This window comes from Miniopterus natalensis, chromosome 2 (assembly GCF_054644295.1).
Source record: "Miniopterus natalensis isolate mMinNat1 chromosome 2, mMinNat1.hap1, whole genome shotgun sequence".
NCBI lineage: Eukaryota > Metazoa > Chordata > Mammalia > Chiroptera > Miniopteridae > Miniopterus > Miniopterus natalensis.
In genome coordinates this window covers 23,677,901-23,695,433 of record NC_142082.1, presented here as the reverse complement: position 1 = coordinate 23,695,433, position 17,533 = coordinate 23,677,901, and the positions used below count along the sequence as shown (strand labels likewise).

The 17,533-nt window shown below is 43.6% G+C and overlaps 1 protein-coding gene across 4 annotated transcripts in view; it reads left to right on the top strand.

The window, feature by feature from the left end:
* SLC20A2 (solute carrier family 20 member 2) overlaps positions 1–17,533 on the top strand; it is a 96,106-nt gene that overhangs the window by 57,784 nt on the left and 20,789 nt on the right. For all 4 annotated transcript variants that reach the window (XM_087814194.1, XM_087814193.1, XM_016195602.2 and 1 more), the window contains 4 exons: positions 3,035–3,175; positions 4,516–4,601; positions 7,811–7,907; positions 16,625–16,741. In XM_087814194.1, coding sequence (XP_087670320.1) covers positions 3,035–3,175; positions 4,516–4,601; positions 7,811–7,907; positions 16,625–16,741 — 441 coding nt within the window. The remainder of the gene's footprint in view (positions 1–3,034; positions 3,176–4,515; positions 4,602–7,810; positions 7,908–16,624; positions 16,742–17,533) is intronic.

The following is a 17,533-nucleotide window of genomic DNA, read 5'->3' as shown; positions in this document are numbered from 1 at the left end:
CTATTGTAATGATAGATTTTTACTTAACTTCAGTGAACATACATTTTTTATCATCGTCAGATATAATTGAAATTTCTCATAGAAAAATAAGTCACTTGTAAAATTCACCCATGTATAGCTGTAATAGGTGTCTAAGACGTAATCATATTGACCTGAAATTAAGATTTTTTTCAGTCAGGATGATGTGGGCAAGATATGTTGAAGGTAGGGGAGAAATGAAAAGGAACCCTGATAAAATTAAGTGTTAACAGAAGTTTCTCCTTTTGCTGGATGAAACCCGAGGAATGGTGGTGCTTATTAAAGAGACTCATTAGTGAGGCCACACTGAGCCCTCCGATGGACAGAAAGCCTTGTGAGCGGAGCTGTGTCCCTGCTTGCTTTTTGTGTGGACAACAGTTTTCCCACCCCTGGCCCTTGGCTCTCCACTGAAAGAATGAAGAATACTTACCTCAACTAGAATTTAGGTTAACCAAAGCAATTTGGGGTTTTGCTTGAATAACTTGATTTTGTTTGCTTTGGTTTCTCTCTTTTCTTTTTCTTCCCCTCCTTCTTTTCTTGTGTGTGTGGTTAGACAAGTCTCAAGGCCTATTTTGTTGGGAATTTATATGGGTTACCTAGATTTTCAAAAACTGGGTTCCTTGCAAATGGGAACTATGTAAATTTAAGATGGTGGTATAATTATTATTGGCCAAAATCAAAGCTGATTCTGTTCAGATGCCTGAATTCTCCTAATCTTCCTCTTCTAAATTCTACATCTGTATCTTTTCTCCCTCTCTTCCCCTGTCCTTTTATTCTATTCTATTTTATTTTTGCTCTCTCTTTTTTTTTTTTCCAGAAACTTCTCCCCAAGCCCATGGGTCTCTGTGCTTTCTGATAAAGTTGTGGTGGCGCTAGTTGGTTGGGTGGAAGAAATTGTTTGTGCCAGCTAAACTTCTTGAACAAGTTATCTTTTGGGACTCTAGCTCAGTCCTAAAGCAATAGTCAATCCACTTAGTATGACACCACCAATGGTTCCAAAAATCTACTGAGAATCTAAAACTCACCATCTTCCCATGGAAATGCCCACCACAGCACGAAAAAACCGTCTCCTTGAGCCACACTAAGAAGTGCAGTCTCCTTAAAGCTCCCTCTCTGCCCATAACCTCTGAGCATTCCCCCTGCCCCGCACTTGCTCATGCCTGCCTGCCTGCCTTGACGGTAACCCTGAACCTTTGCTCTGCCGCCTTTCATCTTCCCAGGAACCTATTGCCTCAGAGATGCCCATTTCCCTCCAAACCTTCCCTAGGTTTTGTCTTATGCCCGTATCCTGTGCTTAACCCCTTTCCTTTTTGTGGGGTATCATTATTCTAAGTTAAAATATATTTCTCTTTCCCACTGTTTTTCTTAACACGAATGTAATCCCATCTGCCTGCAGAAATTCCTGGGGTTAAGGAGGCCTCTCGCCCTCTCTCACCTTGCTAAGTCCCCTGCAAACACCTGCCTCCTTTCCCTTCTTTAGCTGCCCCTTCACTCCTCCCCACTGGCCCTCTTCCTTTTCTTCTTCCCTCTCTCAGGCAGCCCCCACCCCCCCTACCTTTTCTTATAAACCCTCCTGCTCCAGGACTTACGTTATAAAGTCAGCCAGAGAAAGAATAGCAGCTTTCAGGAAGGAAAAAATCTCATGGTCTCAATCATGTGGGTGAGTTTCTACCATTCTCTTAACATCACTAGATTATTTTAATTTCTGTAAGGATAGAAATCATAAAGTTTGTTTTTTAAGTTATGGTTCTATGCTGTGAAACATGCTTCAAACTCTGGCTTTATTTTTAAAACAACCGTGTAGTCCCTGCAGAACCCAGGGCTTAGGAGTGAAGGCTTAAGGCATTGTCCCCTGGGAAGCCGGGGGGCTGCCATGGAGCCCTTGTTACCGGTTTGGCAGCACTGGCGTGGCCCCTTCTCCTTCCAACACACGCTTCAGGGACAGACCCAGAGTCACAGCCCACTGCAGCTCGAAGGTCAGCATACCTAGTGCTCACGGAGCAGCTGTCAGCATTGCTTCACAAACTGGGACCTGCACAGCCTTGAATGATCCCCTGTAACTCAGATATTTTTGAAGAAAATGCCAAGGGTCTGCTTGAAAGTGCTGCTGCTGCCAAGCAACCAGATTTCCAGAATTAACATTTGGGATTAGTAACGGGCCCTGCTTATCAGCCAAACCCTTTGTTCCCTTACAGCTCTATATGAACTTTTCAACAACTGTGTCTGAAAGTGAGCTCTCCCAGCTGATGCTTTTAATACTCCCTGCAAAATCTGATCTGCTTATGAAAATATCCGAAGTGAACTATAGCCTAGAAAAACATTAAGCCTGGAAAAGAGTGGTGAAATTGAGGTAAAAGGACACAAAGCCACAACTAAGGGATCCTCTTAGCTACTAAGAAGTAGAAGGCTTGAGAGAGCATATAAGGCAAAGCTCCATCGTTCCAGGCAGGGACCGAGAGCAGATGCCCAACTTAGGGTTGAGCATCACAGTTCCTTCTCATGCGAGAGGCAAAAATCAAAAAGCAACGTGGTGCTACGCTCTCGTGTACAGACTAACATGACACAGCCGCTCTTTGGCCCTCCTCATCATGTGACTGCAAGGCATAACTACAACGAAAGCTTTTCCAGTGTGCAGCCTTTCTTGTTATTCTGTTTATTCCAGTCCTTAATCACTAGCTTGGTCTTGGCCGCGCTTCCCATCAGAACAAGTTACCAGCTCCCTTACCTACATGTGACAAAGGCAGTTAATAACCCGCACCAAGAGACTTTTCTTTAAATACTTTTCTTTAAATAAATCATCGTTATCTGTCCATTAGTGAAGCTTTTTCTTTGACTCAAGTTAATTGAGTAGTTTCGTCAGGACATTAGCGCTTTGTAAAGAAACCACCCACAGAAAATTAACCCCGTGGGGTGCTGTTACGGAGAACAATAATTTGTATTTCTTCCTTTTGTGGCTGTTTTGAGAAGCTGTGCTCTATACCTGACTTTTTTTTTTTTTTAATCTTTCCACCTCTAGGTTCAGCTGTTTGGCAGCTTATTGCATCCTTCCTGAGACTTCCAATCTCAGGAACTCATTGCATTGTTGGTGCAACTATAGGATTCTCACTTGTTGCAATTGGCACCAAAGGTGTACAGTGGATGGAGCTGGTCAAGATTGGTAATTGCCATTTTCTTTTACCTATGAGAAGGAAAGTTTACGTTCTCTAGAGTAAGTTTTATTAAAAGTTGGCATAATAATATATTTTTCCTTCAAATGTTAAGGTTTAGAAGACCTAAATGGGTAATATATTTTTCCTTAAAATTTCTGTTAACAGAGATTGTAAACTGTTAACATGTTAGAGAATTTTTTTTACCTCCAAACACTCTTAAATGTTACATTGTCACCCAGCTTTGAAAAACCAATATTTATCTGTTGTTCCCAGGCAGCAAAGAAATTTATCTCGTTGAAATCAGCCTGTAGTCAGAGAAAAACTAGGTCCTAATGAGGAAAATGCCTTTGGTGTCTAGGAGTCAGAGTTCATGGTCATGGGGAAGCCTTGAAGTGAGCCCAGTGTTATTGACCTCACTGCACTTGAGTGCCCAGTCTGTCCTGCATAGAGGAGGCACGCTAGTGTTCCTTTGGGGCTGTAGGCTGCCCACAGGGACTCTTTTAAGAGGTCTGGCAACTTGCTTCCTGGCCCTGGCTTTAGTAAGAGGGAAATCCATTCAGCCCATAAGTACCAACCTGCCCATCGTAAAAAATGCTCTCTCTCCTCATCTCCATCCTTTGGGTTGCTCATCCTTTTAAAAATCACAGTGACCTCAGGTGCTCTAGGTCAAATGAATCCTTGACCTGCCAAGCAGGGACTCAGATGGCCAGGAAAATCGCTTTAGATCGCAGGCTTCTAGAACCATGGTTCTCAACTCTATCTGCACATTAGAATTACTTAGGGGAGCAATTTAAAAACATCAATGCCCAGGCCCTGTTCCAAACCTTTTAAATCAGAATTCTGAGGGTGGAGCCGGAGGTTTTGAAAACGCCTCAGATGTTTCCAATGTGCAGCCAGAATTGGGAACGACTAGGCTAGAGGCTAAGAGTGAGTGTCAGGGTGACAGTCCCAGCTGGACTTGGAAAATGAAATGGAAGGTGGCCCACCTTTTAAATCACCCTTATGCTGGAACAAGGACTGAGTCTTTATATGGATTGATGAGAAGAGCAGGCAGAGGGGGCTCGGTGGGAATCAAGTCCACCTGCTGCATCCAGAGCTCGGGGTCGCCTACTCAGTTGTGTGCTGGAAGTGTGCTCGGCTCTGTGGGACCATGCGTGAGGGGAGTGTGCATGTGTGAAGGGCAGCTCATCTAGGGCAGTGGGTTTGTTAGGTTCTGAGTTAAGATGAATGATTCTAGGAATATTTATGAATGCATGTACCATATAATTGTTACCATTGTAGTGTATAGATCTGACTCGAATAATGCAGAATCTTAGCATTCATTATACTTTTTTTTTTAATTATTCAGTTGCTTCTTGGTTTATATCTCCACTGTTGTCTGGTTTCATGTCTGGCGTGCTGTTTGTACTGATCAGAATTTTCATCTTAAAAAAGGTAAGTGAGGCTGATTTTTTAAAATTAAGTTGTAGAACTAATTTTGGTTCTACTCAATAGAAATTAATTGTGAGAGAGGTCAGAGGAATCATTGAATTTTAACATTTTTAAGGCACAGTAACCTGGAGTTAGAATCAGACTTTACTATAAAGTAGGAGGAAAGATTTAAGGTAGAGTACCCAGGGGGTCCCCTGGTACCCAGCATTATAAATACTGTTTCTTGCCCCGTGATTGAGTTCATTAGTTGACACACCCAGGCATTGTGCATGGACCTCAAAAAGGAAAGGCAATTATTCCTGAATGTTAAACAGAATAGAGTGACATAGTGTTAGATCTTGAAATCGACTATTACCAGAAACAGCTGGAGTATTCCTTTACCCAAATGTAAGGTGTCTCCCTCCCTCCCTCCCTCCCTCCCTCCCTCCCTCCCTCCCTCCCTCCCTCCCTCCCTCCCTCCCTCCCTCCCTCCCTCCTCCCTCTCTTCTTTCTCTTTTTTTATGGAGAAAGCAAGCCTGAGACTCCGAATTTTTCCTATCCTCAAAAGGATAAAAAGGCCCTGGCCAGTTTTTCTCAGTGGTTAGAGCGTCAGCCCTTGCACTGAAGGGTCTTGGGTTCAGTTCCCAGTACCCCGGTTGTGGTTCGAACCCCATCCCCGGTCGGAGAGCTTGCAGGAGGCAACCAATCAACGTGTCTCTCACGTCGCTGTTTCTCTCTCTCCGTCTCCCCCTCCTCCCTCCCTTCTCCTCTCTCTAAAAATCAATAGAAAAAATATCCTTAGGTGAGGATTGAAAAAAGCATAAAAAGAAAATATACCTTTGGGGGATGTAGTTTATCAAACATAAAATGAGATTAAAATGAAAACTTACTGAGATTAGTATTCTAGAAAAAATTGATTGTATTTTTTATTTGACTGTCAAGGGGCTATTGTGGTCTCTATCAGCCCTAAAGCGGGCCTGGGTCACTGTGTCATAGCACACTCTGAGCGCATCGGAAACATACCTTCCTTCTTTCTTGGCATTGCCCAGTAGTCCATTGAAGGACTTGTTCTCTTGGACAAGTACAGACTTACTACCCCTTTTCCTGGGCTCCCGTCATATTAATATTTGTTTACATCTTGGAAGGTGCCACCCGCTCTTGCCTTCAGCCTTTTTATGTTCTCTGTCTGGAAGCCATCCCTTCCTGGCAAACTCCTGCTCCTACTCAGCCTCCAGGTGCCACTTCCCAGGAAGCCTTTCCTCTCCCACCCCAAGTTTTGGTTGGTTCCTCTCTTTTATACCCACAGCCCTGGGTACCTTCTCATTTTACTGTAAGATCTGTGAGACTAGGAACCATAACTGTCTCATTCACTTTTTATTTCAGTGCCCAGCACTGTGCTTAGCACTTCAAAGACACTGATTGAATATTAAGAGGAAATGATGGATGACTGGGTGGGTGGCAGCGGAAGGAAGGAAGGAAGGAAGGAAGGAAGGAAGGAAGGAAGGAAGGAAGGAAGGAAGGAAGGAAGGAAGGAAGGAAGGAAGGAAGGAGAGAGGGAGAGAGAGGGAGAGAGACAGGAGGAAAGGAGAAGGTCTCAGTGAGACAGCTGTCATTTGAGTTACAAGAATAGATTATTTGAGAAAACATAAGGTGATTTAATTAAAAACATAAACTCAGGTCTTATACACCTTCAGAGGTTATTGGTTAGGAGTCTTGGTTTAGCAGCCATTGTCCCCAAGGAAACAACATTTTGGAAACCAGGGGCAGTAGGCATTTGAGCGTCTCAGCGTGTTGTCGTCAGTTCAGCCAGGGTTATTTTCACGCGGGACGTGACAGACTAGAAGACGCTGCGCCTCCCATCCCAGCTCCTGCGCATCGGTTCTTCATATTTGCTGTTCTTTACCTCCCCTGCCCGGTCTGGCTGCGACTCCCATGCAGTTCAACCACCTCCTGCTCCTTCTCTGACTGATCCTTACACCTCCCTGCTGTTCAACTCAAGCCTCTTGACAAGTGCTGATGGCTGCTTGAGATGTTCCAGAGGAGGGGGGAGAGAGAGAGAGAGAGAGACAGATTTTGTTGTTCCACCTATTTATGTATTCATTGGTTGCTTCTTGTATGTGCCTTTCCCGGAGATTGAACCCACAACTTTGGTGTATCTGGACAACGCTCTAACCAACAGCTACCCGGCCAGGGCCCCTGAGCAGGTTCCTGATGAGGTTTGCTGCTCTGCAGAGCCACCTGATTTCCATACACGTTTGCATTTGACAGTGGAAATCTTTGAGATGGTCTCTGCTTACCGCAGTCCTGTAGTTCACATCAGTGTTCAGGTCTCATTTTCCTTTTATCACAGAAGGTAGCAGATTCATATAAATGTACGAGTATCTCATATGGTTATTAGAAGCTAGTCATTTTTTTGAACTGTTTAGGCTGCATCTGCGTGTCAGTGCTGCATTGAGTTCTCAGTCTGTATTTTTCTTTCAAAATCCTCTGTAGATCTGCTTAAAACTCCAAATTTCTAGCATTCTCTGAGATGTTATTTAGCCTAAAACACATGCAGTGCCATTTTGTTGAAGTAGTAGATTTAGGGAATGTTGTACTAGAACCCTACAGTTATAAGTAAATGTTTTATTAGATAAAGAACCCAGTTTTTTAACCTTTAATGATTGGAGCTCTTTTAAAAAATCACAGCGCATGGTAATGTGCTTGCTTTTATGTTTTGATAGAGCTCAAATGTGTTGTGTAATAGAGTAACAAAATCTATAGTCATATAGTGGCATTCAAGTCACTTAACTCTCGTTGGGCATCCTCAGGGGGTTGGGTCTCAGAATATTTGTTGAAAGTAGGTTTTATGGGACCAAACCTGAACTTAGCTAGAATAGTGAGTGCCACAGGTTTTGAAGTAGATGCCAATCTCTGGGCTTGGTCCCCAGGAACTGACCTAACCTGACAGTTTTTCTCTGTTTCTAGATCTGATGTCAGCTCATGTGATTCCAGTGCTTTAGAGTATCTGCTGGGCATAGTTGTGGGCTCTTTTTGAAGCAGCGTCTGTGCAGGGCGACAGCCCAAGCGGCCGCTGTTCTGTAAAGCAGCTCAGGCGACACTGACGTACTGGCGATTTTGGCCATGCTGGTGCTTGGGAGGACTTTCTCCTAATAGTGTTTTGTATCATGTTGCCTGTGTTGGCTCGGATGCTTCTTGGTCCTGACCTTTCGCTCTGTCTCATTTTCACGCAGGAGGACCCTGTTCCCAACGGCCTCCGGGCACTCCCAGTGTTCTATGCCGCTACGATAGCAATAAACGTGTTTTCCATCATGTACACAGGAGCGCCAGGTAAGAATTCCTTGGGAGCTCGCACCCAGCAGGCAGGGTGTTACCATCCGACGGTGGGTGTATCGGGTGCTGGCACTGTTGTGGGCTGACAGTGGAAAGCATTACTCGTGGTCATTATGGAGTCGTAAAAAGAGCAGTAAATGCATTTGCTAGTTTTAAATACTCAAGAGATAAGTGAAGTACAAATACTTTCAAGTTTAAAATAAAAATTGAAATTCCCATTCTGCCGTTTACCCAGCTGTGTTGCCTTAGTGGCCTCCTTGCACCTTCTGAGTCTCAGAACAGGCTCTAACTCCTCGTGTCTCACCTCCCTGAGCTGGGGAGGGGTGGGGAGCGTAGTCCACACATTGGTGACACACCACGGGACACTGCGTGACATGGTGGAGAGCATAAATATCAAACTCCCTGGAAATGTCAGGCCAACACATCCAGCAACTAGAGGCTACACTTATTTTTTAGACACTGAAACCAGTGGTGACTTTCTTTTCAGAACTCCTTTTCTTCCGACACCAATGGCTTTTGTTCTTCTTTACAAGGGTTTGGGGTCTAGGGGGCAGGGTTAAAAGTTCTGTTCTTTTCCACTTTCAAGAGCTAAAGAAAAATTATGTACACTGTTCTTATTTGCACACATGTCAGTGAGGATGGACTGAACATTCTAGTTCAGTAGGTCTGTGCGTGTTTGGGTAGAGAGGGCTCCTCCCATTGCTCTGTGAGATGCCCTCCTACAGCCAGATCCTGAATATACCCATTGTTGTGGGGAGACCGGGGTCAGCAGATACATTCATTTGTGCTGTTTTTCTTCTTGTTAATGTCCTTTATGGAATAGGATTCAGTTATTGGCTATATCTGACAAAATTCTCCCTCTCCGATCAAAAGATAAAATTTCTTGAACTGGCACATCATATTACTGTAGGAAAATGCCCTCTTCCAAAATGGGGGGAAATCCTTAGGAATTTCTTATGGCAGTTTTGCTCAGATTTTAGTAGCCATCTGTATTTATATGTTGTGCATCTCAATACTATGAATAAAAAACTTTCTGAATGATTCCTAACATTATATGGCTACTTTGGAATCTCCAAAGCATTTGAAACATTGATCTTAAAGGTCTGAAGACTCGTGATCAGGACTTTTGGACCCTGGGTGGCAGCCTGGCCGGGAGACATCACAGCTGCTTTAAGTTAAGGAAAAGCCCCAAGCTGAAGGTCATGGTGGTTGGAGAGATGAAACCCTAGCCTCAGATAACAGCAGCCTGACGGCCCTTTGGGTTTTGTAATTCATGGACTATGAAGTGTGTTTGGCAGACAGTTTTCATGCTCCATAAAAGAGAATCAGAGGCAGAGAAAAAACAGTGCTGGGCAGGCCCTGGAGCCCCAGGTTGAGAGTGAACTGCAGCAGAGGGATTCTTTGTCCATCTTCTTGCTCGTGAGTTCTTGTTCTTAATTTTGTTTGGGCTCTTAGAGCTCAAGTTAGCCAAACCAAAATAGCCAGACACCTCTGGCTTAGTGATTGAAGACACTGAGCCAGTGAAGGCTGGGGATGTCTTTGTGGTGCTGAGTCCTGAAAATGGGACTTGGCAACTAACGACAATTTATTTTTTGTTTCTGTATTTTTTTCTACCCTCCCTTCTTCTTGCTCCCTGGCTCTTCTTCCAAATGTCAGGAGAAGTCAACTGTGAGATTTTTTTTTTAATTAAAATTTGACTTTTTCTGTACTTGGTGTATTTTTTCCATCTCTTTTTCTTTTCCTCTTCTGCTCCACTTTTATTGCAAATTTGCTAAAAGAATCATCTTACTGCAAGAGTAAATTATCCTAGAGAAAATTACACTATATAATGGATGAGACACTAAGGATTGTATAAATACTTCATAGAGAGGTTGTGAGAAATAAATAATAAAAATGCTAACTTATGTTGAGCTGAATTAATCCTTTTAGTCTTCCGAACTCCTTTAGGAAATTGGTAACGTTGCTTTGCTGGCTCCACTTGACAGATGGGAAACTGAGGCACAGCTATAGTGGGTACTCAAGGTCATATCACTAGTAAGGTGCAGAACCAAAATTTGAAGTAGACAGTCTAGTCTCGAGCCACAGGCTCTTAATTATGACCTTCATAGACCAAGTATAGAAAAGTCAAATTTTAATTTAAAAAAATCACACACCTGACTTTTGACACTGTAACTGGCATGGGTAAGATACTTAGCGTCTAGTACCTGGTACCTACTGTCACCGTTAAGGGCAATCAAAATACATCAGCCTTAATAGGTTCTTTCCCTTGTCATCAGTCTCTTTACAAATGGCTTCCAGTATATTTGGAAACCTGGCTGTATGTTTTTTTATATATTTAACATACAGGTTGTATGAAGAAGGCAGTTACCTCTTTAATTATGAATATTTAAAAAATCTGTACAAGAATCTTGGCGATCGTTATCCATTTGAAATCACAAACAGTATGCTCAGTGCGAGTTCATGTTAAGTACTCTGGTTGAGTGACTGTGCTGTCAAGAACATCATATTTCCTCGCCTCCCTGACGCCATCATAAAGTGAGGACAGTTTAGGACGCGCTCTGTGCTACGTGACAACGCGGCAGGACACTTAGTACAGTGCCTGGAACAAAATACCTCTTAATACACATTAGGGGCTGTTTTATCACCATCAGTCTTAAGTAGCCTCATCTTTTCGGCCCTAAGTCGCCATCATATCCTGAGTCATCCTATCTTTCTACTTTTTCCACACTTACTGGTATAAAATATTTCTTTCTTGACGTTTTCTGGGGGGCTGTCCTCGCGGAGAGGGCAGGAGGAGGTCATGACTGAAGGACCTGCCGTTTTGTTCTTCCACCACGTCAGAAAAGGACTTTGCAAATATTTTGGTTTGTGGGGAATGTTTCCAGAATCTCCTGTAGGTGAGTTTAAATCTTATTTTTATTTAAACATTGAAGGCTGACTTTTGCCCTCCAGACTAGACTTGAATCACGTGCTCTTTCCACACGTGGAGCCTCTCTGCCTGGCCAGCTGCGTCATGAGTAGCCGGGGTGTCCTGTGTGGCGACAAGGCTGAGCTAAGGGTCACTTCAACAGTGACTCGCGCCGTCTGCTCCTTGCAGAACGCCTGCCTTCCTGCCAGTCTGGGCCTTACCCCTCCTGGGTCCCTTTCTTCTTAGACGTCTCAGTGAGCACACAGGGGCCTCGGAAGTGGAGGGGGGGGACAAAGGTCTCGGACGAAACCAGTGACAGTGCTCACCGCACCGTTTCAGCTTGAAGGGTTTGATGAACAGCATTCCTGTGCGTGGAGGTGGGTCCAGCGGGGACCCGCGGGCTGTTGAGTTACAGTGTTTTATTTGGATTTCCTCTGGTCCTCCACTCTAAGTTATGTTGAAGTTGTTTATATCTTTGGCTTAGTTTGATTTGTTTTACTTTGCATTTGACATGACTTTTCTGAAATAAAAGTCAATCTTGACACTTCAAAGACTAAGGTAGCACTTTGAAAAATTGCCTTTGCATTTCTTTGTCCTTTAAAAAATAATTTGCAAGAAGCAAAAATAACTCTAGGAAATAAAGTGCTCGCTTGGGTTGGATAGAAGCCTGAAGTCTATTTTTAATGGGAAAGCCTTCAGTTGTGCGGGCCTGGTTTTTGTTCAGCGCCTGAAGGATGAATGGTGAGATTCATTGCATGCCTCTTCGAGTCGGCCGAGCAGATCTCCTAGCTAAGCCTCTGGCAGTTATATATAAACCTTCTAAGTCAGAGTGTGGTCTCTAGACCAGCAGCGTCAGCTTCTCACCGTAAGTTGTCAAGATGCAGATTCTCAGGCCCAGGCCTAGACCCGCTGCAGCCCGGCAATTAGTGTTGTGCCAGAATCTGGAGACCCTGATCCACGGTACAGGTGGGAACCACTGCTCTACTCACGTCCTTCCCAAAACCTTTCACCACAAACACTGCTACTTCGTCGTGGTCCTTACGGCAGAGGGACCCTCCGAAAGTTCTCACCAGCGACGTGTGCTCGCTCTTTTTTACCAGCAAATGAGCTGTCAAACTTAACCAGGCTTGGTTTCTGGCTTCCTGAGAGCAGACTGTACCTGAGACAGGGCTGACACCCCTCCTCCTCCCCCTCCCCTCAACCCCTCCAATGTCTCCCCTCCATCCCCCCTTCTCGGCCTCTCCCTCTTCCAGCCGTAGCTCTTCTGACCAGTCCCAGGAAATAAGAGCATCAGTATCCCCACGGCCCCTCTTGGCTCTGTGGGAAGGAGCTTTGTTCCCGGAGGATCTCTGTATCCCATGGTACCATTTCAAAGTTTTGAGCTGTAGAGAAACCGGATGTTTCCACGACAGTGACTCTTGATCCCGGGTCAGGAAGCCCTGGGTGAGGAGAGTCTCCAGTTTTCACCAAGGGCTGGATTCAAAGCAGGGTAACTTAAATTCATTTCCTTTTCAGAATTATTTTAAATGAGTCCTGGTTTGAGAAAGGACAGAAAATCCCAGTTATAGGACAGATTAGGAAAAATCGCATTTTCAGTTTCAAAAGAATACTTCATTTTCTTAAAGAAGTTGGCCAGGATTTTTTTAATGCCTTTTATTCTCTCTGGTGCTTTGAACAGGTTGATCTAAAACAAACTAAACAGAAACTAGTAACTCAATTTATCAGATATGGGAGGACTATTAAAATGTGATTCTGCAAGTGAGGTAAATATGTGTGTGTGTGTGTTACTGTGGAAAGATGTCCACATATATTGTTATGGGAGAAATGAAAGCACAGAACAGTATATACAGTAAGATCCTACATTTGTTAAGTTTAAAAAAACACACACACAGGAAAAACATTCTGGCCCACACTCTACACTGTGTGTTGGTTTGTGTCTAGATAATGCCTGGAAAGCTACCCGCCAACAGTGTTTCTCTGGGAAGTGGGTTCGAGAGGGGAGCGTGATGAGGAATTTTCACATTTGTACATCTTACAATTTTTGTACTGCTGATATTTTTGTAAGCATATATTATAAAATTACACTAAAAAGAGGAAGAGGAAACAAGGAAAGTTGTAGGGAGAGGCTGATGAGTGGGGCTATAAGGGAATTAATGTGGCCTAAAGCCTGATCGGTTGTCTAGAAGTTTTATTTATTTCATAGGTTCTAATGATGATTGTCATATATGAACAGCAAGAGGGGTAACAAAGTGATGACTCTGGAAGACTGTGCTCGTTTCTAAAACGTTCTATTTATTTTTTCCCTGAGTCACTTGAATCTTCTGATCTTTGGGGGATTTGGAATAGGATTGTAAAGATGCTTGAGGTTAGAGCTAAATCACTATTCATCATATCTTTGCTGTTCAGAAAGTGGAAAGGGCTGGAGATGAAAGGCCACTGAGCGGCTGGAGCGGAGGACTGGATGGAGGGCGCCCAGCCTGGCTTCCTGGCAGCCGCTTTTGGCTGCGGGAACCGGAGCAATTCAAGCCGTGTCCTACTTTGCAGGTCCACAGAGTGCAGGGGCAGGCTGTGCTTTATTGCCCTCCGAAGGTGCAATTATTGCAAAACATTCTTTAAAAAATATGTTTTTATTGGTTTTAGAGAGAGAGGAAGGGAGAGGGATAGAGAAAAACATCGATGAGAGAGAGACATCTATTGGCTGCCTCCTGCACGCCCCTGCTGTTCCCTGCCCAGGAATCGAACCGGTGACCTCTTGGTTCATGGGTTGACACTCAACCACTGACCCACACCAGCCGGGCTATTGCAAAACATTTTGAGATCCTCATGGGAAGACAATTCAATGCAAAGTATTTCTGTCAAAAATCTTGTTGTATGTAAGTCAGCCTTAAATTTTTCAGAAGAAAAAAGTTCTCCCTTGGATGTACATTGATTCCAGTGCTTTTCTATGCTGAATTTTTGTATTTAATTATTTTTTATCCATGAAACTTGATTTAATATATTTAGTACAATTTAAAATTATTTGTTAACATAACTGTCAGTTTGCATTTCTCATATGGAGGCTTTAAAAGTAAATCCTTGTGTTCTTTGGATGCTCAATTACATGACTGACTTGCTGGAATAATTTGGTAAGATCCAAATTCTGCCCCCATTCTGTTCCCCTGACTTTACTCACTATCAACAACTTGCCCCTATTTTCCTACATTTCTTCACTCCTTTTCCTCCTTGATGTTTTACTCTGTGCCCCACCCCCTCCACCCTCGGTGATGTGTTTGTCCCCTGCCCTCCCATCCAGTTCCTTGTGCCTGGGAGGGTGACTTCAGAGGTTTCTGGCCATGACCCAGACCAGTCCAATGGCAAAGATGGTTCTGACAGTAAAGGTTCAAAGAGCAGGTGACACTGTGGCTTATTGTCTAAGAATCAGAAGCTTATAACTGACTCAATTTCTCCCTTTCTGATGTTGTCCCTGACACCCTCTGAAATCCCACTTGACCCCAGCAGGGACCATGGAGAGGGCTTAGAAGAGACCCACAAAGCAGCCCTTCTCTGCTTTTGTTGTGGGCTCTGCTTGGCATGAATGGAAAAAATATCTCCCAAATTGTTTCTCTCTCCCCACAGTATCCAGGGCTTGCCTTTCTTAGATCAGGGTAACACAATGAAGTCAAAAGTAGCACAGTTAACAATTTTACCATCAACTAAACCAAGAGCCAAAGGAAACAGGGGAAACCTCTTCAAAAGCCAGCTACTTTTAAGCTGTAAGAATGATGCATGTTGATGTTAGGTGGTCAGTTTGATGTTGGTAATTAACAGTTACCATTCAGTTTGGCACGGAACAGCTTTGGAGTGATCCTTTATCACATGTATTAGACTGACATGAAGACAGAAAGCAGAAGCCAGGAGGCCGTGGCCCACAAGCATGGCCCCGTGAGGTCAGCCCCAGTGGTTTTATGAGCAGCTCCAAGCTTCGGGTTCTGGGGCCGAGCCGGGGCTGGAGCTGGCTGCCAGCTGCCAGCGCAGCCCACAGTCCCCAGCTTTCTGATGTACCCAGGAGTTTGGAAGAAGCAGTCTAGCCTGTAAGTGTCTATACTCGCACCAATGGCGCCCCCAGCTAGAATTACGCCAAGTGATTCCGGGTTTTTGTTTTTCACATTTATATATACTAATTCACTCCCCTTATAGTATTAATTACCTATTCTAAATCTTACAAATTACCAAAATGTTCAGTAATACCTTAATTGAATAACTTTGGGTTGGTTTATTTGTGTAAAACGGTTAATGATGTAACAAGCTTGCTTCATTAAAGATTTATTTAACCAAAGGCAACGTTTTAAATAGTTCACTCCTCTAACACTCTTTAAAAACTTTTAAGAGTTTACAAAAGTGCATGTTTATTATATATTTTCAAATTTAAAGGTACAAATGTATATGTAGTGAGAAGTGAAAGCCCCCTCCAGTTTCCCGTCTGTCCCTAGGAGTAACCATTGTGTCATTCTAGAACTTTTGTTACATATTCATGCATGTGGTAGGAGTAAATGTGGGGTTGTTATCTTTCTAAAACATAAATTGGATTATGCATACTCTTACTCACCCAGCCTTTCTTACTTAACTAGACCTTGGGACTCTTTCCTTATCAGTAATACAGATCCAACCTCATTTTTCTGACTGAAGACTATAACTATTCCACATTTCCATAATGATGCATATACGAGCTATCTTACAGATTCTTGCTGTTACAAGTAATGCTGTCGTAGGAATTCTTGTATGCCTAGTGTGTGTTCCTGTGCGAGCAAGCACGTGTTAAGTTGTGCTTCTCTGATTGTGTGTGAAAGTGCCTGTTGCCACCAGCGACGGAAGACAGACAGAATTCAGAGTGATGAGCTCTGGAGACGTTACAGGGCCAGGAGAACACAATGTTCCTAAACCAAGCGCACTCCACCCTTTTACTGCCCGATGTACTTGTACCTTAGTGTGCATTATCGCATTTCTAATGAGAAGTTTTTCTATGTTGTGATTCTGTGAGTTGACACTGCAAAGAAGAGTTAAGTTTGAAGGTCAAGATTCTTTTCAAACTCTTATTCCTAAGCTGACTTTTTATTTTATTTTATTTTATTTTTTGTTTTTAAAATATATCTTTATTGACTTCAGAGAGAGGAAGGGAAAGGGGGAGAGAGAGAGAGAAACATCAGTGACGAGAGTCATTGATCGGCTGCAGCCCGCAACCGGGGCATGTGCCCTTTCCGGGAATCGAACCCCGATCTCCTGGATCCTAGGTCTACGCTCAACCGCTGAGCCACGCCCGGCTGGGCCTTAAGCTGACTTTTTAAAAGGTTAATGTATGTGGTCAGAGTGTCGTGTCCATTTAAAGCAGGGCTGCTGACCAGTGAGAAACCAGAAGAGGCAGTAGTCAGCTGCGCTGTGCAGCATCCAGACCTCAGCCTCTCCCAGCTCTGGGACGGACTGGCTGATAGGGCTCCTTTCTTAGCCATGTTTGTCCACTAGGGAATCTGGATATTGAGATAGGATGTAAGTGGTTTTATTGTCAACTTAATATGCTGCTTGTGCCAAATTGGTAACATTTTAATAATTAGGTTACTGACCAGTGTAACCACATATTCACAAGGTGATGTGTGTCTTAAACACACAGCTTTCTGTCCCAAAAAGCATAGCCCTTCTTTTTGGTTGAGAGTTTTATTAAATACAAAATCCAGGTGACTGGTTTGAGGTTAGGGGAATGGAAAGTACATTGCTGTGAGGCTTGACCGTTCAGAAAGTACCCACCGAGACCGCTGCTGTCGTTTCTGTTTCTCAGTGCTCGGCCTGGTCCTTCCCATATGGGCGATAGCGCTCATCTCCTTTGGCGTAGCGCTGCTGTTCTCCATTTTTGTGTGGCTCTTTGTGTGTCCATGGATGAGGAGGAAAATAGCAGGTAAGTGCTCTTTTATTCTCATTTACAAAAGTGCTCTGGTTCCTGAGACTTCAGAGGCAACACACAGTTATCCTACTAACAGAGGGAAACGGGAGCACAGACAACTCAGAACATACACTGAGACACATGTCCAGGCCTTCTCCTGGTTCCTGACTGCTTTCTGGCTCACACTTGTCACTGATAACTTGTGCCTCAGGTGAGCAGTAAGGCCCTGGTTGCCGTGGATAATGAAGTTAACTACACAGTTCAGTTCCACTAGCCTGATGAAAAACATTAACACCACACTAGGTATCACTTCACACCCTCAAGAACAGCTCGAAGTAAAAAGACTAGCAATCTCAAGTGTCGGTGAAGAAGTGGAAGAACTTTATTTATGGTGAAATGTAATGTGGTGCAGCCTCTGGAAATTAGTAGTTTAGCAGTTTCCTATAAAGTAAACACTTACCATATGGCCCAGTAATTCCACTCTCAGGTATTTATCCAAGAGCAGTGAAAATGCGTGCTAATGAAAATACTTGTACATGGATTGTTTAGTTGTAATTGCCCCAAACTGGAAACAACCCAAATGCTCATTAAAGGTTAATAGATAACCAAATTGTGGTATAGTCATACATTAGAAGACTGCTGAATGATATAGAGAATGAACTACCTACCACTATAGGCACAACAGGGCAAATTTCACAGACCTTATGGTAAGGAAAAGAAGCCAGATACAGAAGAGTTCATACTGTATGATTCCAGGGAAAATTAATCTATAGATAGAAATTGCTGGTTGCTGAGGCCAAAGGAAGG